General features: G+C 40.6%; 1 protein-coding gene across 3 annotated transcripts in view; it reads right to left on the reverse strand.

Moving 5' to 3' along the window:
* Positions 1 to 2,508: 2,508 nt before the first annotated feature.
* The window catches only part of LOC143296223 (cilia- and flagella-associated protein 70-like), a 37,606-nt gene continuing 16,686 nt past the window's right edge, over positions 2,509 to 23,428 (reverse strand). Inside the window, exons 15-30 of one of the 3 annotated variants that reach the window (XM_076608048.1) lie at positions 22,832 to 22,892; positions 21,617 to 21,678; positions 20,575 to 20,637; positions 19,387 to 19,525; positions 17,585 to 17,770; positions 16,777 to 16,857; positions 15,564 to 15,616; positions 14,036 to 14,151; positions 13,257 to 13,457; positions 12,002 to 12,145; positions 10,185 to 10,390; positions 9,449 to 9,601; positions 8,225 to 8,386; positions 7,113 to 7,202; positions 6,246 to 6,395; positions 2,509 to 5,549 (exon numbers count right to left, since the gene is read on the reverse strand). In XM_076608048.1, coding sequence (XP_076464163.1) covers positions 5,469 to 5,549; positions 6,246 to 6,395; positions 7,113 to 7,202; positions 8,225 to 8,386; positions 9,449 to 9,601; positions 10,185 to 10,390; positions 12,002 to 12,145; positions 13,257 to 13,457; positions 14,036 to 14,151; positions 15,564 to 15,616; positions 16,777 to 16,857; positions 17,585 to 17,770; positions 19,387 to 19,525; positions 20,575 to 20,637; positions 21,617 to 21,678; positions 22,832 to 22,892 — 1,948 coding nt within the window. In that variant the 3' untranslated portion in view covers positions 2,509 to 5,468. Of the gene's footprint in view, positions 5,550 to 6,245; positions 6,396 to 7,112; positions 7,203 to 8,224; positions 8,387 to 9,448; positions 9,602 to 10,184; positions 10,391 to 12,001; positions 12,149 to 13,256; positions 13,458 to 14,035; positions 14,152 to 15,563; positions 15,617 to 16,776; positions 16,858 to 17,584; positions 17,771 to 19,386; positions 19,526 to 20,574; positions 20,638 to 21,616; positions 21,679 to 22,831; positions 22,893 to 23,428 lie in introns of all 3 variants that reach the window. The other 2 variants (XM_076608049.1, XM_076608047.1) reach the window with 2 other exon arrangements.

Below are 23,428 nucleotides of genomic sequence, written 5' to 3' on the forward strand. Positions count from 1 at the left end.
GACTTGAGTTGGTAAGAAAATTGTGGCTTGTTTGTGGCACAAATGTGCATGATGTTTGTATTTTTAGAAAATTAAGATCATCTGGTGAAATCAGGTCATTGTGCCATGTGAATGTTGTTTTAAAAAAATCAGGTTCTTGCTGTGGATGTTACAAAATCAAAATGGGACAGCTTATTATTCTTTTGTTTTTGTTTTGACAGTTACTTACAAAGAACATAGTTGCTTGACATGATCTGGCAAGCTTCTAAGTATGCATGTATGTGTGTTCACATGTTTGAATCTGTGTGTCATGCTAGGTATTTGTGAAACTGTCAACACTGACTACTTTAAAAAAAAAAAAAGAAAGAAAAAGGTTCGGTCCCAGTCAGGATTAGTTCTCTGATTTTATGGAGCAAAGTGAATGTACACAGTGGGATAGACCCAGACTGTTCAGCGGTTGTACCTGTTGAAAAAAAGAGCAACAAAGGAGGAAAAGTGAAGGGTAGGGATTAGGGGGTGGGTGGGGGTAAGGTATGAGTGAAATAGCCTGCTCTGGCATTTTCTGTTTGTCTACAAATATGTTTTAACCAAAATGTGGTCAGTTGCCTTTTCAAAGGTTTATGATTCCACATGTAGTTTGAGTGCTTTAGTTTCATGTCTCGTGACACCAAAAAAATAATGATCAAACTGGCATGAAAAGCAAAGAGTATGCCTTAATCATATTGATGCCATTCCTTTTTGCTGAGATATGAAAAGTCAGTTAATTTATTTTTGTAAGATATGGGTCTCTGAACTCTTTGTAATGTTTTGTTGAAATATTGTAAGCATACATATCTCTCCACAGTTTGTTACTACACAGGCAACTTTACATGAATATGATTCATCTGTTCATTCATAGAGAATTTATGTCATTGTATTTCAATATTTGTCAAAAGCTCGGCTAAAAGTGATGTAAAAATGCATCATTAATATAAAAAAATATCTTAGGTAATAGACAAGTACTGCCATATATCAAATTCATTTTTCACTGATCGTGCGATGCTTTTGAAAGGATTCATGTTTATGTGTGTGGAACATAATCTCATATTAATGCATTCTTACTGCTCATTCACTTGCAGAGGTTTTTGTTTGTTTTTTGAATCACAGCCCAGTTATGTCCTACTTGCTGAGCAGGGCCTCAAACACTGTGACTTGCATTTCCTTTTTTTAACTTTTACTTCAGACAGCCACATTTTATTGAGCATCTTTCCATTGATGTGCATTCGCTATATTTCTCTCAGGAATTAGAATTGTGGGCATGCATACTTTTAAGAAAATGCAAGTAAATATACTCTCTGATATCAATGGGTAAACAGCGAAATGGCTACACAGGTTACTATCATGTCATATTCTTTGCTTTTAGTGTAATCCTTCAGTTTGTAAACTGTAAAATATCAACAGTTTATTATCATGTCATATTCATTAGCTTACTTTCAACACCTTTTTCAGAAAAAAATGTTCTGCATTGTTGTCAGCATCATAGCTGATGTTTAGATGGTTTTCTTTTTTTCCTATCCTGAATGTGAACTTGTATTCTATGCTATCCTCCAAAGCAGCAGACTGTGACTGTGACAAACATAATGATGTTGTAATTTTGTACATGTCAAAACATAGTAGTAAATAAATGTTTTATTAACAACATAAATGATGTTGTAAGTTTGTACATGTCAGAACATTGTAGTAAATAAAAAGAAATGTTTTATTAACAATATAACATTTTATGTGTGGGATGACTGGATGTATGAATAACTCTTGAGCAAAAACTGCACCATGTTTGTGCATTTTACATCTCTGCTGAACATACATATATATCATGTTTGTTTTGTCTCAGATTTCTTACTTAAATTTTATTTGTGGGATGAATGGATGTATGAATGACTCTTGAGCAAAAGAGGCAAAAACTGCACCAATGTTTGTGCATTTTACATCTCTGCTGAACATACATATATATCATGTTTGTTTTGTCTCAGATTTCTTACTTAAACTGGAGGGTTTGTTGGTTTGTTTGTTTTTTGAATGACAGTGCCTGCAGGATATATAAGCACTCACCCACATATAAACACACAATGCATGCATGTAACTTGTACCTTCACCTACACACATTATGCTTTTTCCCCTCACTCCTGATGGAGAGGAGAGTGGGAGTTGCAGCATGTCAGAGAAGTAGTTCACTTTGTCAATTTGTGTTGGTTTTTCACCATGAAACTCTCCCCCTCTTCCTCTACACACATTCGTGAATAATGCACACACACACACACGCACATACAACACACACACACAAGGCCTCTCACACACACTTGGGTACACAAAAGGACACACACACACACACACACACACACACACAGAGGCACACTCCCCTTTCCTCTCATACATTATGAATTCAGTAAGCAGACATTTTAAGATCAAGACAGATAAGCCCAGGATAAGATAACAAACAAACAAAAAGATGAGCCCATGCATTTTATCAAAACATTGCATTTTATTCACAAAGTGAACACTTCACAGATTGCAGAAAAAGGCAGAAAAAGTGGTGCTTTAATCACAACAGACAAAATCGTCTGAAAATCTATCACATAGAAAGTGACTGTAATGCTTCACAATTCAAAATCAAATATTTTATACTATCCATTTCAACTATTTCAAAATATTTCTGTGTAAAAAGGCACAAATCCAAAAACAGCAAATACATCTTCGATAAAAATGAATAAAAAAATAAATAAATAACCAAAAACAAAGAAAAAAACCCTGAGTATCAAAAACAAATAAACAGGAATCAACAGACACTAAGAAAAAAAAATTTTTAAAAGGAGACAAAAACTGCAGTGCTATAAACACTTCAGATCATCAAATGTAAAAAAGCAAGAAAACAGATAAAAAACCATCATACAATTACTCCCCCCCCCACACACACACACACCCCGCCCCACTTCCCCCAAAAAAGGAAGAAAAAAAAAGAGTGAAATTTGAGGTTCTACTAAAATCTGAGTAAAAATCATTTGAACAGCAGTGACCCAATAACAATACTTATGAACACAGAATCTTGATGTCTGGCAACATGTTTGCCATTGAGCTCCAGACCTGTAAGAGAAAAGGTAAGGCTGGAAAGGACCAGACACACACACAGAGGAATCAACAACCCAGAAATCACACTTTATAGACCCACTCACAAAGGAATCGGTGACCCAGAAATCTACACGTCACTTTATAGGCATGCACACAGAGGGATCAATGACCTAGAGATGTATTCATCATTTTACAAACACACAGGGGAATCAGTGACCTAGAAATCTACACGTGGCTTTATTAACACACACGCAAAGGAAGCAATGACCTAGAAATCTACACATTGCTTTACAGACCCACACACGGGGGAATCAATGACCTAGAAAACTACACATCACTATACTACAGACACATATGGAGGAAGCAGTAACCTAGAAATGTAAACTTCACTTTACAGACACACACACACACAGAGGAAGCACAGATCTAGAAATCTACACATCAGTTTTTGGCAATCCACTAAGATTCACTGCAATAAAAAGGGGAGTGTACTGAGTGGGAGGGTGCAGGTGAAGGGGATGAAAATCATACATAGGAAAAAAAAAGCAAAAACAACTGAAATGGAATGAAAGAGGGCAAATCTATCCAAATAAAAATGTAACAGTGTTCAAACTCTCAAAATGTGCTCTTCTCTCCTCTCCTGAACAAATTCAAAGCAACAATCATCTTATGTGCTTAAACCACACAGATAATAACACACACAGATATGCTGACAAAATGCACATACTTGTTCATGTTGACACAACTCACAAACAAGCGCTCACTGAAAAAACACATACAGAGTATATATATCAATAAAACACACAAACATGTTCATTTGACAAAACACACAAACAGTAAACATACACACATTGACAAAACACATGAAAGTACATGTCAACAAAATCATGTTGAGAGAACACACTAACAGGAAACACATATACACAGACAAAATTCACAAAGTGTGCATGTTAACGAAATACAACAAACATGTTCATATAGACAAAAGACATTCACACATCAGCTAAACACACAAAGACTACATGTTCACGAAGCACAACAATGTTCATTCTGACAACCAATAAAATCCATTGCTTGAGAGATTTGCACTGAAGAGAAAATACATTACAGTTACAAATACAGAATACTTTATTATTTCCAAAGAGAAATTACTTTGTGGTGTATATCACATAAACAATACATGAGAATCACAGTCATTCAATGTATCATATAAAAGACATAAAATGCTTAAATGCTGACATAAGGTAATCCCCAAATACAATAGATACATTACATTCCATTCACACACACGCAATTATCACAGTAGACATTCAAAATACTAAAATGTGAACTAAGAGTGAACCGCACATACACTAATCACAAAGGTACACATGCAGAAGTCACAGTTGAGGGAATAAAATATCATACTATAATCAACACAGACATTATAAAGAAATGTTCTATTCAATAGTTTGTTCAAAATCAAATGTCGTATCATGTATACAAATACTTTGGCATACTTTCTGTAAAATCACACAATTAATTATTAATCACTGTTGACTAATAGTTAATTGGCCTTGGAATAAAGCTGTATTTAGTTCTGTTTGTTTTGATTTTCGGGACATTGAAGCACTTGCCTGAAGGTAGAAGTTGGTAATAATTTGCCAGAGTGTGGCTGCTGTCGCTTGAAATACACAAGGCCATCCTGATAAAGGTTACAGCTGTTACTCAGAACAGTTATCATGAACAGTAGATATCATAAAAAACAGCATGGATATATATATATATATATATATATATATATATCAACAAATACATATATCTTTTTATTCCACCCGTTCATTGAATTATCACAGATATTGCCACTGTATATCACTGTCTATTAAAAAAAAAAAAGGCATGAGTATCATAGGGGAAAGAGAATGTAGCCATTAATTTCATAAAGCAAGTTTTTATTCAACCTGTTCATTTGTATATCACCATTATTGTCACTGTCTAAAATACTGATTCATTCTCTACAAACAAAAAAAAGTAAGAGAAAAACAGCAGGTTAATAATACTAATGCTTGCTTTCAAGAGAAAGGCATTTCATGAAAACTGTCAGTCAAGAAACAGTGAATCAAAAACACACATATTTGGCACTTATTTGTGACTCTCGATAGTCTTCACGTAGAAATAGAAATAGGAATGTTGGGACATGTGTATGTGAACCACAAATGCATGTACGGATGAACATGAATGCAAGTGCGATGGAAAATGCATAAGTACAAATGGATACACATACACATGTATGAACATGTGTATATAACAAAGTGTCTGTGTTTTAATGAAGGTACTACTGTGCCGAAGACAAACTCTGCACACATTCACAGCACTGAAGGTTGAAGAAAAACAATGCAAGTAGACGTTCAGAACTGGGGACAGCCAAAGCCAGCCTTCTCCTGCTCGGTACGAATCTCATTCAGAAGGGCGTCATCCGGCAGTTGTAACTGAAACAGTCAACCACACAAGGTTTGGTCATGTCACACAAAATGTCAGTAATTTCATTCATTCAAATAGTTATTGTACTTTTAGTTATGTGCCCTTTTTTGCTGATGTGCTTGGCATCCAGTTTAACAAAATTCCTTACATACAGTGATGGCAAGTCTGTATGTGCCTATCATAACCATGTGAAAAGGAATATGAATGTGAAAAGGTGTATGATCAGGGTATGGGGTGGGAAACTTCAAGGAAGAGAAAGGGTTAGATATGAGTTGAGTGTAGAGGTAACGTTAATCTTCACCATCCATATCTAACAGTTATATTTTGTTTTCAGACTTTATACAAAAAATGTATTTTGCTTGCATTTATCATGATACGGGATGTTGGCCTATGTCATGAAAATCAATCAGTGTTCATTGTTCTGTCAAACTGAACATACATACTTACACATACACACACATACACTCACATGCATTCACACAAACACACAAACATACACACACACATGTATGGACACGCACACACACTTATACTCACACACACATACAACATGCACACACACACTTACACTCACATGCAATCACACATATACATGCTCACACACACACACACACACACACACATTACACATCTGATATCACTTAAAGTGAAAAGACGTTAAATCAAGGGAAGATAGAGAGACAGACAGACGCTGACCCCCTCACCTTCAAGGCGTGTTTGAAGGACTGCTCGGCCTCCACTTTGCGTGCAGTGCGCAGACACACCAGGGACAGATACGCCCACACCTCGGGGTCTGTGTTGTTCAGGATGTTGGCTTCCATCAGGGCGTCCTCTGCTTCACTCAGCTCTCCCAGCTGTCAGGGGGGTGGGGAGGTGGGGAGGTGGGGTTTGGGGGATGGGGAAGAAGAGGGTGAGGGTGGGGGGAGGGTGTAGGGGGGGGGTGAGGGAAGAAGTTAAATATTGGCAGGTTTTGATGACAAGAATGAAAACACACACACACACACACACACACACACACATATATATATATATATATATATATTGATGTTTTTTTTGTTTTGTTTTTTTAACCTTGTTTGAAGTTTTGAGCTTTGATGTAACAATACATATAAATGCAATCACACACACACACACACACACAAACACACACACACACATACACAAATTGCAAAGACAAAATGTTTACAGATCTAGAAGACATAAACAACACACATACACATAACCACACACAAACACACACATGAATACACACACAGAACCACACACATACACACACACACACACACACACACACACACACAAACACACACACACAACCACACACTCACACATAACCACACACAGTCACACACACACACACACACACACTCACACACACACACACACACTCACACACAAACACAACCACTCACATGACTACAAACACACAACCAAACACACACACACACACACATTATTACACCCACCCTCACACAACCTCTAACCCACCCCAACCCTCCTGAAACACACACCCCCACCCCCCACAGGTACCCATAAACAACCAAATCAGCTGACAGTGACAGAGGACCCACCCTGTAGCATGCGATGCCCACCCCGAGCCAGGACACGCAGGACGGGGATTTCTTGCAGGCCATCAGGAATGTGTTCTTGGCCTTGGAATACTGCACACAGTCAACAAGGCCAAGCTTGTGCCCTGTCACCCATGCTGGGGCTATGGTGGAAGAGAGTAGCGCAGTGAATAAACTGCCCGAAGAAACATAAAACAGGGCATACTAAACTGAAAAGCACCCCGGAAAACAGAGTATGGCTGCCTACATGGCGGGGTAAAAATGGTCACACACGTAACAGCCCACCCGTGTGCATACAGGTGAACATGGGAGTTGCAGTCCACGAATGAAGAAGAAGAAACTGAAAAGCAAAACCATGTATGTCCCAATCAATTTTCAATTTCAAAACCTAAACAGTTTAATAAAACAGATCTATATTGGTTTCCTTGTTTTACAAATGACATGAACCAACAAAATTGTGCACAGAATCTGGTGTTAACTATTTGATGATTTTTTTTTCTTTTCCATTTTACAAATGATATCAACTGACAAAAATTACGCACATGATTTAGTGACAACAATTTGACGGGTGGAGGAAAGAGTTTGGGGGGAGGGGGGAGGAGGACTGCTTGACATGGAAATCAATGTAAGCAGGACATTCTGTAACATCAAGTTCGCTACTACTATCAACAAATTGGTCACATTTATTGCACGATCCATTTCCTGTAGCGCTTGTTCTGTTCTGTTCTGCAGTCTGTTGGACACACACTCACAGTCCTCACCATCCAGCCTGTGTTTACCAGACACACAAAGACATGCACACACACAAACTGTGTTTGTAAAGCTGCTGTGGCAGGGTTGGTTAGGCGTTGCACTTCTGTTCCAGTGTTCACCAGTGATCAGGGTTCGAGGCCCCGTTCTGGCATGGTGCTGTGTCCTTGGGAAAGGCGCTTTACTCCAATTTTCCAAGGTGTGAATGGGTGGGTACCTGACTTTAGTTGGGGAAGGTCAAAATGGGGGAAGGAGAGAATTGGGTCTTGCCTCCTTACACTGAGCACTAGACACTGGATATGAGCACGCTACCCCAATGGCCGTAAAAGGCTATGCGACCTTTAAGTTTCAATGTTACAACCCACCTCTCCGTCCTGCAGGTAGATGGAGGCCAGACGCAGGTAGATGGGGTGCATCTCTGTGGCGTCAGTGACAAAGGACAGGGTGCGTTCATAGCACTGCTTGGCCGACTGGTTGTCCCCGCTCAGGTACTTCACGTGGCCCATCAGTGCCCAGCCATCAGGGTTCTGGACACACACACAGCAACAGCTGAGGGGGGAAGTTACAGAAGGCAACATGGCGGAAGGAACGGGGTATGGTTGTGGGGTGTTGGCCAAGAGGTAACACGTCCACCTAGTAAGCGAGATAATCTGAACACACTGGTTCCAGTTCCACAGTTGCCAGTATTTTCTCCCACTCCACTAGACCTTGAGTGGTGGTCTGGACTCTGGTCATTCAGATGAGACAATGCTCTCGTGTGCAGCATGCACTTAACGCATGTAAAAGAACCCACGGCAACAAAAGGTTTGTTCCTGGCAAAATTCTGTAGAAAAATCCACTTTGATAGGAATACAAATAAAACTGCACACAAGCTGGGGAGAGCAGCCTATATTCCACACAGAGAAATCTCTTCTGATGAAATGAGTAATACAATACAATACAATAAACAGCCTGGAATAAAAACAGTCATACATAGAACAGCCCGATCAGAGACGTGAGTAAACACAGGAGCAACAGTCCACAAACCCCGAGAGGAAAGAAATGACAGAACACATGCCTGAGCCATAGACCCATGACATTACTGTCAATAATCCAGCTTCCTGAGGTCAATATTTTTATAGCTGTGTTGACACTATCAAAAATAATGTGCTGTGATGATAATGGAATGTGGTACAGGATGTATGGGAAGGAATTACCAGTGAGACACGGAGCAATCTGTTCCCATCTTTGGTGATGCCATTTCTTCCAAGGTGGCACAGGGTAACTTAATCAGTTCTTTAATTGTAGAATAAAAACACTCCATCTGAAATCAAGTTAAGTTTCACCTTTATCCTGGCACTCTGGGTGCCTGCATGAGTCCGTGCATGTGTGCATGTGTGCATGTGTGTGTGTGTGTGTATGTGTGCAGGCATGTGTGTATGTGTGTGCGCATGTGTGTGATTCTGAGTGCATGCATGAATGCGTGAGTGAGAGCGCACCTGAGTGTGTGCATGAGAGTGCACCTGAGTGTGATTATGTACATGCATGCACATGCATGGGCACATGCACACACACATGCCCACCCAGGTGTGTGTTCAATCCCAGCTCACCTGATGTTCGACCTGCAGAGCCTCATTCAGACTGTCCTCAGCCAGTTCATACTCCTCTTTCTGCAGCCTCAGTTTGGCCATGGAGATGTGGTACCTGGGCGTCTTGCCGCTGGGCGTCGTGAGCAGCTCATGGGCCAGGGCCTGCTCTGTGAACTGAACACATACACACTCAAAGGTCAGTGCTGCCTGCACAGATGCATGAATATGCATGACAATTTCAGATGGCATAAATGCACACACAAACATGTGGGTGCTACATGCAGATATGTAAAAACACATGTAACAATCTGAGATCACATGCAAAACATGTGTGCACGCATACACACACACATACACATGTACACATAGACATTGGGTGCTACATGCACAGATGTATGGACATGCTACATGCAGAGATGTATGGACATGCATAACAATTTCAGATCACACACATACGTACACACACACGTCCACAGGTGCTACATACAGAGATGTATGAACACACATAACAATTTTAGATGACACACTAAGTATGCATGAGCATGCATGAGGATGTGTGACTGTTGATATACTTGTGTGTGCATTTGTGAGCATGTCTGCACTCTCATGTGTACATACAATCACAATTGTGTAAAGACGTTAAACAAGAGAACTAAAGAACAAACACAAACACACACACACCAACAACAAAACATGGCCCATCCCCACACACACTAACCCACTCATGTACCCCTGACCCCAGTGACCCCTGACTCACAGGAATGGCCTTGACCTCCAGCAGCCAGTCCACCGCCTGCATGAAGATGCTCAGGGCAGGAATTGGGGTGGGCTCACGGGGAGGAACCTCCTCCATCGCCTCCCTCTCCCCAGTCACCGGCGTCTCCCGCACTGACCCCTTGACCAGACTGCTGGGTCGGGAGGGAGTCACCGACTTGCCTGCCGACACGGACGTCACTACAGAGTCTGTGGAGGAGGGGAAGAGGGTCGGTGGGTGTGCCAGAGTACGGAGAGGTGTAACGGGTGCAAACGTGCAGGTGTCAAAGTGGCGGAAACGGTGGATGGTGCCACAAGTCAGATCATGGAGAAGTGATCGGTCAGGGAAGCACAGGATACAGGTGTGCAACAACAAAAGAAAGTACAGCCACACATCCAGGGATACACACCAGCAGGTGTCATTCGGACCGGAGAGTGGTGGTGCAAGACATGCCAAAGTTGGTGCACACAGGTGTTGATGCAAACAGGCCAGTGGTCACACCCCCCCCACAGCCAGGTGTCACACGTGAAGGACAGGTGTGCGATGAAAACACACGCGTGACCCAAAGAAGATCAGGTGAGCAGCAGCCCACCATGTCCACCCAGGAAACAAGAGCGCAGTCACACACAGAGAAGCAAGTGGGCAGTAATATCGACAGGCACAGGGGCAGGCACAGGCGACAGGCGTGCAGACAAACAGTGGTGCAGAAGGATAAACATGAAAAAAGAAGAAACAAAAAAGCAACATCAAATCCTGTGTAGCTGATGGTGGAAAACTACAACAAGAATAAAAAATTGTCACTGTGCACTACATGTGTGAAAAAAAAGAGCATATGTACATGAAACATACAAATGTACAACATAAATACACACAGGCATGTGCTGGCATGTACACACACACACACATAAACGTGTGCAAGACATAAGCATATGTGTACCCTGATATCATTATCATCATCACAATCTGTTTATTGTCAGCTTAACTCTGTTATATTGACAACACGCACACACACACACACACGTACACACACACACACACACACACACTCACAAACACTTACACACACACACACACACACACAATCTGTGATACACACACACACACAATCTGATACACAGATGTATGTAAACACCGCTCATATTCAATATAAAAACTGAAATTACTGCTTTATCCTTCACCAAGAGAAACTCAAATACAGCTGGATATCATTTTTGACTCACTTGTGTAAACAAAGTGAGTCTATGTTTTAACCTGGTGTTCGGTTGTCTGTGTGTGTGTGTGTGTGTGTCTGTGTCCGTGTGTCTGTGTGTCTGTGGTAAACTTTAACATTGACATTTTCTCTGCAAATACTTTATCAGCTGACACCAAATTTGGCATAAAAATAGGAAAAATTCAGTTCTTTCCAGTCATCTTGTTTAAAACAATATTGCACCTCTGGGATGGGCACAAAAAAATTAAAAAAAAGAAGCCTAATTATACGCAAAATGCATTTACTGTTATATTTATATTTTTTGTATTCTCTGAACTTGGCACTTTGTATTCTGACACAACAACAAGAGGAGTCATTATTATCATTTTTTGTTCAAATAGGAACTTCTTTTGCTAAGCATGGAATTTTTATCTATTTTGCAAACGTTTTGGTGCAGATAGTAAAAAAGGGAAATTACTCTGTAATTAATGCTAGGGGACTTAATTTATCACAAGTGACTCTTGAAGGCCTTGCCTCTCTTGTTTTAAATACATTTCTTTAACATTAAAAGTAAGTTGTAATGTAATCAATAAACACCTATGCCAAAACAAAACAAAAAAACCCAGCTCACTGCGCTTTGACGGTGAAGACCTCTTGTTAGCATTGGAGGAACGGGCAGAAACAGGCGTGTGTTCACCAGACGCTGGCTGTTTGATGTCGAGCACCGGGACCGACAGCCCTCCCTCTGATGATCCCATCGGCCGATCCGTCTCTCCTGCTATGAGTCACATATCTCATGGCTTTTGCTGTTTATTTTTTAGTCCAGTTCTTTCGAAGTGTACATGGCTTTCAACAGGGACCAGCAAAGGTGTATGGCTGTCAATGTGTTTCTTTCCTAACAGAGTGATTTCTAACTAAAGTTGACCCTCACATTGAAAGTCCAACGCTTTAAACACTCGGCTACTGCGTCGTCAGTTATGATGAACAAGTGCAGGACTTTGTACAGAACATGACCAAGCATTTCACTCTGCGCTTAGTTCAACACCACAGGATCAAAACATTCAACTTTCTGTGCTAATTGTTCACAACTGCTTCTAGCAATCCTTATGGTGCAAGAATTCTTTTTTAATTTTTTTTACAATTGCTTCAGGTAATCCTTATAGTGCAAAGATAAGAGTGTAAAAAAAAAAAAAATTCCCTGTGGCAGAGAGTAACACATTCTGTGGAGTCTGCAACAATACAGAACATACTGATCCTCGCCCAGTTTCCTGTTTCATGGTTTTCTTTCTCTTGTTGGCAACAGTATCAGTTTCAGTTCCAAGGAGGTATCAACGTGTGCAGACTGATCCATATAAGCAACACCACATCTGTGGGGAAAAAAGAAAAAGCAGATGCCTGACCTGTGATAAACCCAACACTCTGGTCAGGCTAGCAACAGCTGCACATATCATGTGCACAATAAGTGTAAAGACGTTAAAAAAATGTTGAAGGTCCCCTCGCCTTTTACTGCCATCAGGACAGTGAATTCATATCCACTGTGTCTAGGGCTCGGCATAGGAAGGCGGGGCCCAGTCCTCGCCTTCAGCAGATGTAACCTTCCCTAACCCAAGTCAGGAACTCATTCACACCTGTGTGGAGTGAGGAAAATCAGAGTAAAGTGCCTTTCCACGGACACATCACCATGCCAAAACGAAGCCGCAAACTCCCTGATCTCTGGTGAATACTGGGTTAGAAGTACAACACCAAAACGATTCTGCCACAGTGTGTAAAGATGTGCAATGAAACAAAAACAAAAAGACTCATCAGTAAATCAGCTGTGAGGCACACATCATGTGTCTGACAAATACATGTTACAACTTCAGGCCATCAATGATCATTTCACGCACCCTCTACACGAGGAGTCTCGGTGACTTCTCCATCTTTCTCCTTCTCCGCTCTTTCCTTCTCTTTCTCCTTTCTTTCTCTCTCCTGCTCTTCTTCCCGTGCAGCCCGGGCGATGGAAGCAGCCTGAGACACATTCAGCTTGTTGGCTTCCAGGTACGCCATTTCTGCCCCAATGTCTTTGCTGATGGCGTCATAAAACAGGCCTGCAAAAACAACCATTTAGACAGGAAAATCTTTTAACAGAGCTATAAAATCTGTTATGTATACAGGATTTCAGCTCAGTACTCAAAGTTCTGACAAACAAAACAGAAATTCAAAAACAGCAACTTGATTCTTCTGCCTAGTCTCCTGGCATTAACACAAAGTTTCAAAGGTACTATTAAAATCTGGATTAAAAACCCTTTTGTTACTGCCTTTACCTGGCCTATCTTTTCTCCAAACACACACATACAAGCACCCATGCACACACACACACACACACAATGTACACACAAATGGACACAACACACACACACAATCACCTATGTATGCATACACACACACATATGGACACAAACACATAAACACATGTACATATTTAAAAACAACTGATAAATCAGCATTGCCAATAACAAGCTCTGCACACACAAAAAAGTAACAGAAAACAATCCCAGAGAAAATCCTCTAACGACAACAGCCACACCATCACAATCCACTGACAACGCACACATCGAACAGAAAAACCACTATACACATCAGACCACCATTCAGCACCACCCCCACACCCCTCCAGCCTCCTCACCCAACATGGTCCAGGCCATGATGCTCTTGGGGTCCACATTGGTTGCCGCTTCAAAGAAGGTTTCTGCCTCTTCGTTCCTCTCCTTCAGCGTACACACCACGCCGTACAGCATCAGTCTACAGAATTCACAGTACTTTTGATATACGTACAGCATCAGTCTACAGAATTCACAATACTTTTGATATATGTACAGCATCAGTCTACAGAATACACAATACATTTGTTATACGAACAGCAGCAGGCTACAAAATACACAATACTTTTGTTATATGTACAGCATCAGTCTACAGAATTCCCAATACTTTTGTTATACATACATCAGCAGGCTACAGATTACGCAATACTTTATTATATGTACAGCAGCAGTTTACAGAATACAAAGTACTTTATCATAATTATGTACAACAGCAGTCTACAGAATACACAGTACTTTTGACATACACACAGCAGCAGGCTACAGAATACACAACATTACATTACAGCAGCACACTACACAATACAGAATACTTGATTATTACGCACAGCAGCAGTCTAAAAAATACATTATTCTTTATTAAATGAACAGCAGCCGTCTACACGATGCAGAATAACTTTATCATCTCCAGTAAGAGAAAATCATGAGTGATGCATGTTACGTAAACAATGAATGAGAGTCATAGTCATTCAATATGAATATGTAAAAAGACATAAAATGCTGAAATGGTAAGTTGACATGCACCTTACATATGGTAATCACAATCATACACATGAAATAATCACATTAACAGAATAGGCATAAAACAGTATAGAATAATTCCACGTAGAGTGTACTGGCATAAAAGTGCATAACATAATGAAACACAGGACAATTAAACATGTAAACCACTCCAGCTAAATTCCTCCCAGACATTCACCATGTCCTTCACTTGCAGAACACAGACAGTAGAAAAGGAGATACAACAACAAAACGTATCGGCACAATCATCTAGTTACACATTTACGTCTGGAATAGTTTCTTTGTTACCACAGCAAAACACATATCCGTAAATAGGAAACAATCCATTTATACATCTGCAGCACCAATCCATTAGGACATGACCTTATTAAAGCCGCCAGATGCATTTCCAAGAGCAACCCTTCACTGGACACCAGAAAGGGAAAAAAAAGTGTGAGGAAGACCAATGGACACATTGCCCAGAACGGTTGAAAAAGAACTGAAGGAGACTGGCTATACCTGGGAAATGCTAGCTAAGAAAAAGCACAAGATAGGCAGCAGTGATCTCTGGTAGCATCCTCATGTGCCTCACGACACAAAGACAATTGAGACAAGACAAGACAGAAGCATAAATGCATAACTTTGTCATTTACTTGTTACAGCAGACAAGCATTTCTGCCACACTTTCATATCATGCACACACATCTACATTTAAGCTTACAGGCAGAGGCACTATGATATATAACTGCCATACTGTCAAATCATGACTGTCCAGTTACACATCATCAGGTTAGGCCCATCTCTATCCCACACCCACACCCTACCCCTACTCACCCATCCATATGTCTCTGGTTGATGGAGATGCATTTATGGAAGCATTCTTCTGCCTGGAAACAGAAACACAAAAATAGAAGAAAAAAAATGAACAGACTCTGTATATCATGTCCTCCATGAACTGATGTCTAAATAACAAACTGATTGAACATGACAGTTTTCCTGTTGATGGACCCAATTTCATCATGCCAGTCTTCAAGGCTGATATGTCTTTGTTTTGACTCAGTACAAGAATTAAACAGGAAAGTTTTCCTGTTAATGGACCCAATTTCATTATGCCAGACTGTAAGGCTGATGTGTCATTTGTTTTGACTCAATATATGAATTAAACAAGGCAGTTTCTTGTTGAGACCCAATCTTATCATGCCAGTCTGAAAGGATATGTTAACTGTTTCGTGTTTAATGAAAGCCACAAGGGAAAACTGAATCACACAGTGGTGTTGTCTGTCATTTTCTGTTTCAGCACATGTCCAGCTCCCCCAGGTTTGCAGCCACGACAAAGCAATGGAATCCTCAGAAAACACTTCACCCCCTCTCCCGTCTTCCCCTGCCCCTCCCCTTCACCCCTGACTGCTGCCCCACCAACTCTTCTCCTCTCTACACCTACTGTCCATTACAACCTGGTTGGTGTTATCAGTACCAATATTTTGGATAAGATAATGAACCAACCTTTCACAAGTAACATGCATTTAGTGCGCTTTCTTCTTCTGCATCCATGAGCCATGACCCCATGTTCATTCATTTCCGTGAGTGGATTTTTACAAGCATGGCTGTTTTTATCCCACCTGTTATACACGCTGACAGACCAACCACCACAAAAACAAAAAATAAGAAAGCAAAAAAGAGATGTAACACTGCTCTGCTGTGACACATTCTTCTGACATGAGACAACTCACAGGTCAAATGCTTTGTCACACACAAGTTAAAGAACCCACAGCAACAAGAATTCTGTAGTAGAATACACTCTAATACACATGTGTACATATGCTCATGACTGAAGCGTTACTGAATGACACACGAAAACGAAAGATGAGCACCTATAAGGCAGCTGTCAGTCAACTACGTTTGTAAAGTGCTGAGAGCTTGGTCCCTGACCGAAGACAGGCATATGCATATATCAATAATAGCAAGACCTTGCCACAAGACAACATGTGACAATGCAAACTGTCTGACTCCGTGAGTTGGCAGGCAGCAGTGAGGGGGGACAGTTCACCTTGGACACATTGTTGATCAGCAGACAGAAGGTGCCAAAGTCAAACCAGTTGTCAGCATTCCCTTCCTCCCGAATGATTCGCTGTAACAAAGAAAAAACAAAGGTCATTGTACTTTAGTTAATGAAACTGATGCCTTGTTTAGCAGTTCTGACTCTGCTGAAGAAGGAAACACTGTTTCCAGAAATAATTCTATAAGAGGAACATCATGGAAAAATACAAGTGCATGTGCATGCATGCACACACTTACACATACACACATCCACCCATAACCCCCCCACACACACACACGCACATACACTTATTTTCCTCTGTGCTTTTGAATCACATGTTCATGTGCACTAATTTCAGTGTAATTTACTTTGCCTGCTCTTTACGGAGCATGTCTGAGGAGGCGGGGGGACAGGAGTTGTATATACTATTTATTTTTCTATTTTCATAATCTACTGAACTCTGATATGACTGACATGAATTCTTTTTCTTCTGTATTCAAAGGCTGCAACTGAAATATTCATTCATCAACATAATTGGTTTTATCAAATCCCTTCAGCTTGTCATGTCAAACATACACAAACAACATCTCAACTGGAGCTGTTAAATGAACACCTACAGGCCAGAGAAAGAGGGAATAACTAACACTAAACAGTGGAGAGAGACCTTAGACTCGTTGACAGACCCCAGCAAACTGGCTGACGACCAACAGAGAACGGAGCACTTTGACTGCCTCATGCGTCCAGCGACACAGGAGCATCTAAATCTTAGTCCAAGTAAGTAAACAACATCGCCACCACTGCGCAGCCATCCACTGACCTCCTGGTAATACTTGGTGGCCAGCTCAAAGTTCTTGTTGATCTCGGCCTCGTGGGCAAAGTGTTTGAGCTGATCGCTGGTGGTGAGGGGAGGGGGTATGGGGGGCTGGTCCTCAATCTGCAGAACCTTGTTCAGTGACTCGTGCATCTGGTCAACCAGGTACACGTACAGCTCGCTCAGGAACGTCTGCAATCACACACACACACACACACACACACACACACACCAATGGTCATACTATTTACAAGCTCCTTCTGTTTGAATGCATGCATGCATATATATATATATATTTACATAAATCTCTCTCTATATATATATCTAGAGAGTGAGATATAAATATATATAGATATACATATAAACCAACAGGCCTAGTTTGCATCAGTTTTCACATGGTACAGGACATGACACTAAATTAATTTGCTGTTATAAGAGGGATATACTATTCTTTCCAGTGGTGTTGGGGGAGGGAATGAGGGTGTGGGGGGTATAATGTGTGTGTGTGTGTGTGTGTGTGTGTGTGTGTGTGTGTGTGTGTGTTGTTTATGATGTGTGGTTGGTGACTGTCTCTTTGTGGTTGATTTCTGATAATTATTGTTTCTTGCTTGCAACATGTAATTTGTGAAGCACTGTGAGTGAGTGACTGTTCTTTGTTTCTTCTTGATAAATGTTGTTTCTTTCTTGTTTTATGTAATTTGTAATTTGTAAAGCACCATAAGCCTCTCTGTGTGGGAACAGACGTATAGAAGAACACTTCATTATTTGTACCGTAAAGTTTGGTCTATAAGATGCGACTTTTTCTCCCAGCTCTGCGGCTTATACAATGATGCGGCTTATTTGAGGATTTTAACGATCCCGGGAGTGTCACGTTCTCGTCTATTCTTAGCTGCCCTTCAACTCACCAAATTCATGATTTCTGTTCATGAATTTTTGGATAGCTTCAGGTTTGTGTGCTAACTGTTCACATTTTAAAAATGAAATCCACACACATTAAAGCCTTCAGATCAGCATTCAGTTCTACACTACTTAAGCACACACCCTCATCATGCCAAAAACACGACGTAATGCCTACGATGCAGCCTTCAAATTGAAGGCAACTGACCTAGCAGGCAACAGTGCAAGCGATGAACCAGCAGCGACCTCCACCTTGCATTCATGTTATCAAGTGAAAGTGAGGCTGAAGCCAGTGACAAGATGGCGGAGGAAGCTGTGCTGGTTCTCTTCAACTCAGGCACTGAAGATGAAGATTTCAGTGGATTCAGTGAACAGGATGACATTGAATAAATATGACTATCCCTAAATTATGTATCTTATTTTCGTTGTGTTAATTTTTTTTGTGGCACTAGCAGTATTTTCGCTTGCTTTTCTTTGTGTTGTTTCCGCTTGTGTTTATTTCATAACCTACAGTATTGACAGCTTTTCCATAGTATCAGTATGTATTCCAGTACCGGTAATAAATGCGGCTTATAAGCCAGTGTGGCTTATGTGTGTATGAAGTTCTTTTTTTTTTTTTAAATTTAGTGGGTGCGGCTTATATACCAGTGCGATCAACAGACCAAACTTTACGGTATTATTCATCATCAAATAGCCTCAGTAGCTGAGGTCATGACTAAACACCCCAGTCAAAATGAGTAACTATACATTGTGTGCCATAAATAAAACTTATATGTAAGACTGGTGTATGTTAACGTTTTTGAGGGAATACATGACTGCAAATCAGAAATTCATGTTCATTCCTTCATTCAGTCAAAAAACCCACAGTCAAAACGAATGGCTAAACTCTCCAAATAAACATCTCTCATTACCTGTAGCTGTTGCCTGTCATCAAAGTTGGTTGTCTTGAGGTATTTTTCCCGCACAATTTTGATGACAGCGTGCTTCAGCTGCTCTTTGAAGGCGAAGTATTTGCCGGAGGAGTTGAGGTGATACATCAGTTTCTGGCGTCTGTCCCACACAACATACATCTCACTGAATGATGACTGTTCTTCTGGACACAATGTTTGTCAGTGTTTCTTACACTGATACAAGGTTCTTTTTCTGAGGAACTTGACATCAGGCACTGATGCCATCACAGTTCCAGTTTCAAGAAGGTGTCAAAGTTTGCGGAATGATCCATAATACACTATGCCAACACAAAACTCAGTAAATGATAACAATTAAGTTGCCATCAATAGACAAGACAATACAAAAAAAAATTTTTTTGGAGGATAATAGACAAGCACTAGCATGCTTTTTTATATCCAGTCCCCGCCCTGAAACAGGGTCTACACTACACAATACTACATGAAGTCATAAACATGGTAACAATAAGATACATAGAGAAAAGAAAGAAAGAAAAACATGTGCGCGCACACACACACACGAACGTGCATGCATGTGCCTGTGTACGCACACACGCAAATACACACACACACAGAGGCACAAGCAAGGTGTTAATAAAGTACACAGGAAAAAGAAACATAGAGAACAAGCACACACACACACACACACATACAACAATGAAAGTGAGGTGTTCAGTTACTCTAATATCATGACAAACAGGTAGTACATTTATGTTGGGCATCATTATGCAGTGCTGTGTGTACATATTTATGAATATTAAAAGAAAAGATGATGAGACTGATGTTAATGGTGATGATATATTTGAAGTCAGTGCTACGTCTATTTGTGCTAATACTGCAACTAATATCAAGAATTGCACTGCACTGAACTGCAATGCACCGCACTGTACTGTTGTTACATTTCTTTTTTTGTCACAACATATTTCAGGTTGCCCTACCTGGGGAAAGTATGTTGCCACAACATCAAATGTATCTTTTTTGTAAATTTTCTGTCTGTGTTTGTTTTACTCCTATACTGGAATTTTGCCAGGGAAATTGCTTTTTTAATTAAATGGTTTTTTTTGCCATGGGTTCTTTTACGTGCTTCACGTGCATGCTGCACACGGGGCCTGGGTTTAATGTCCCATGTAAATACGTCTTGCTGTCACCCACCTGTTCTCCATGGCTTCGTTGGTCTGTTGTTCTCCGCTCTTCATCTCCTCTCCAAACATGTCCCTGCCCACACCATGGCGTGCACAGCATAAAGAAGTATGTCCGTACAGAGAAAAACCCATGAAAAATAATATCTTTAAAAAATTTGTAAAACAAGAGTAAATGACAGCAACTATTCATCACAGCAAAGCGTGCGTAGCACAGATCATAAAACATTACACCATGCAGAGAAGAGCACATGATTTTTTTTTTCAACTGTACAACAGAATAGATGAAAGCATTTGTTCTTAAAAATCACTGGCTACAATAAAGCATACACAGCACGAAGCAATACCCTATGCTGAGAAAAACACAAAAAAAGTAAAAAAGAATAAATGAAAGCAAGTACAAGTATTCATGTAAATGGCTCAGGTTCAAGCAGTTGAAGGACTTGTGTGGCTTCCCAGAAGTCCAGGACTTGAGTACTTTATATAATGATAAATCCGGATCTACATCATTTCAAACTAAATTTTAAAAAAAAAGAAAAAAAGCCAGCAGTAGGTTACTGATAGCCAACATTTAAAAAAAAAAAAAAGAGGGAAAAAGAGAAAAGTATTGTTATTCAAAAACATAGTGTCAAAATAAGGGAGAAAACTATCAATAAACCATTCAGAAAACGAAACGAATTTTTTATTTCACGAGGGTAGTGGAGTAAGCACAGCTGCTTTTTTACATCCAGCCCAATGGAATTTCAAGCCCCTGGTTTTCAAACCCCAGCCCTCATCAATGCCTCTTGCCTCCCTCCCTCAATCACAGCTCCAAATATGCGTGTGCGCATGTATGCTGCATGCGTACATATGTGCGTGTGTGCCGGTGCATGTGTGTTCACCACAACTAAATGAAAAACAAGAAAACACAAAGACAGACAGAATCAAGGGAAGACAAGAAAAGGCAAAATGATACAAAGCAATGACTAAAGAACATGTAAGAAATAAAATAATTTTTTTTTAAAAAGGTTCCAAAAGTGAGTGAGTGAGATATTGTCCCTGGTACAAAAACCCACCTGAATTCTTCGAGAATCAGGCTAGCGACACTGGCTATTTGGCCTTGATAGTCCTCCACTGCCTGTGAGAAAAAACACAGGATCACCATGAACCATCTGCTGCACTGACCAACAACCAGCTACCTGAAGATCTAGTCATCAGCCCCATCCACATGCAATATGCAGCTTCTGTTCTAATGTGTGTGTGTGTGAGTGTGTGTGTGTGTGAGACAGAGAGAGAGAGAGAGAGAGAGAGAGAGAGAGAGAGTTTGTGTGTATGTGTGCATGTGTGTGTGTGTGTGTGTGTGAGACAGAGAGAGAGAGAGAGAGAGAGAGAGAGAGAGTTTGTGTGTGTGCGTGCATGTGCATGTGTGTGTGTGTCTGCAGTGCATGCATGTGTGCGTATGCACAAGTGTTTATATTGATATGCACTTGTATGTATCCTAATTTCCACTGTATCTGTGTTTGTGTATAATTTTCAATTTATGTTCGTATCTTGTTATGTACTATCCCCCCCCCCCCCACCCCAATATTCCTTGTGACCCTGGTACACTTGCTAATAAAGACATATTCTATTCTATTCTATTCCAATGACATCAAATGACTGAACGTCTTTCATGGGGCCTTGTCATCAGTTTCAGTTTTCAGTTTCTAGGAGGTGTCAAATTATGTGACCTGGTCCATGTACATGCTACACTACGTCTGCTGAGAGTGCACAAGATGGAAGCTAATGGTGGACTGCCGAGTGCAGGAGTCATAAACGTGCATGCGTGTGTGCATATATGCATGTGTTTGCATGCATGTATGTGTGTGTGTGTGCATGTTCAATTTCATTTAATGTCTATCCACATTAGGTGATATTAGACATAGTATGTGTGCATGTGTGTATGAGAGAGAATGTATGGTGCCCATATAGTGTGCGCATGTGTGTGTGTGTTTATATTGTGTATGTGCACATGTGCATGTACAGGTGTGTGTGTGTGAGCATTTGTGTGCATGTGTGTGTATGTGTGCATGTGTGTGTGTCATGTGTGTCTGCATGTGTGTGTATGCATGTGTATGGTGTGTGTGTGTGGTGCCCATGTGGTGTGTGTGTGCATGCGCATGTGCATGGTCATGAGTGTGTGTGTGTGTGTGTGTGCTGGCTGGCCAGCTGTAGTAATGGCAGACCGCACAGCAGCAATGAATTTCTCTTATTGAGATGATACAGCATTCTGCATCCTGCATTCAGCAGACCTTGTCAGCACTGTCGGTTCTCTTGGGGAAGGCAGGTCGGGGAGGAATCAGTTCAGCCACCCTGTTCACACACCATAAGTCACCATCAGTTAAAAAAAAAGTAGGAACCAGTTCAACTGCCCTATTCGCACAACTCAAAGTCACCATCAGTAAAAAGTCTCTTTTCGCAACATGCACCACCATGCATGAGTGCAGTTATCTCACAGTGAAATAAGTAAAAAATTAATAACGTCTTTGTCTACACTGCAAAAAATTGTACAATGATTAATCATTTCACATTCTGCACCCAAACTTACAGTGACATTTATTCTAAGCTTTAACAGATGCAGTTTCTGTTTAATAAGCCAATAGCTGTATTAATTGCACAAATTTCTTTTTTTTTTAAATCTACATGTGAGAGGACAATAAATTGGCCTCTCATGTGCAGCAGGAATGTTTGTTACCGACTGCTGAACTGAGTGGAAGGGCTAGGTTATCTCCCTTGGACCACTTTGGCTCATACCTCAGAGCTATCGGGGACCCAAGTTGAATAGTGTTTTAATGAGGGGTTGTAAGCGTCCTTTGTTAGTTTTCCTGACATTAGAAGTGTAGGAATAT

The sequence above is a fragment of the Babylonia areolata genome, chromosome 21, assembly GCF_041734735.1.
Source record: "Babylonia areolata isolate BAREFJ2019XMU chromosome 21, ASM4173473v1, whole genome shotgun sequence".
Lineage (NCBI taxonomy): Eukaryota > Metazoa > Mollusca > Gastropoda > Neogastropoda > Buccinidae > Babylonia > Babylonia areolata.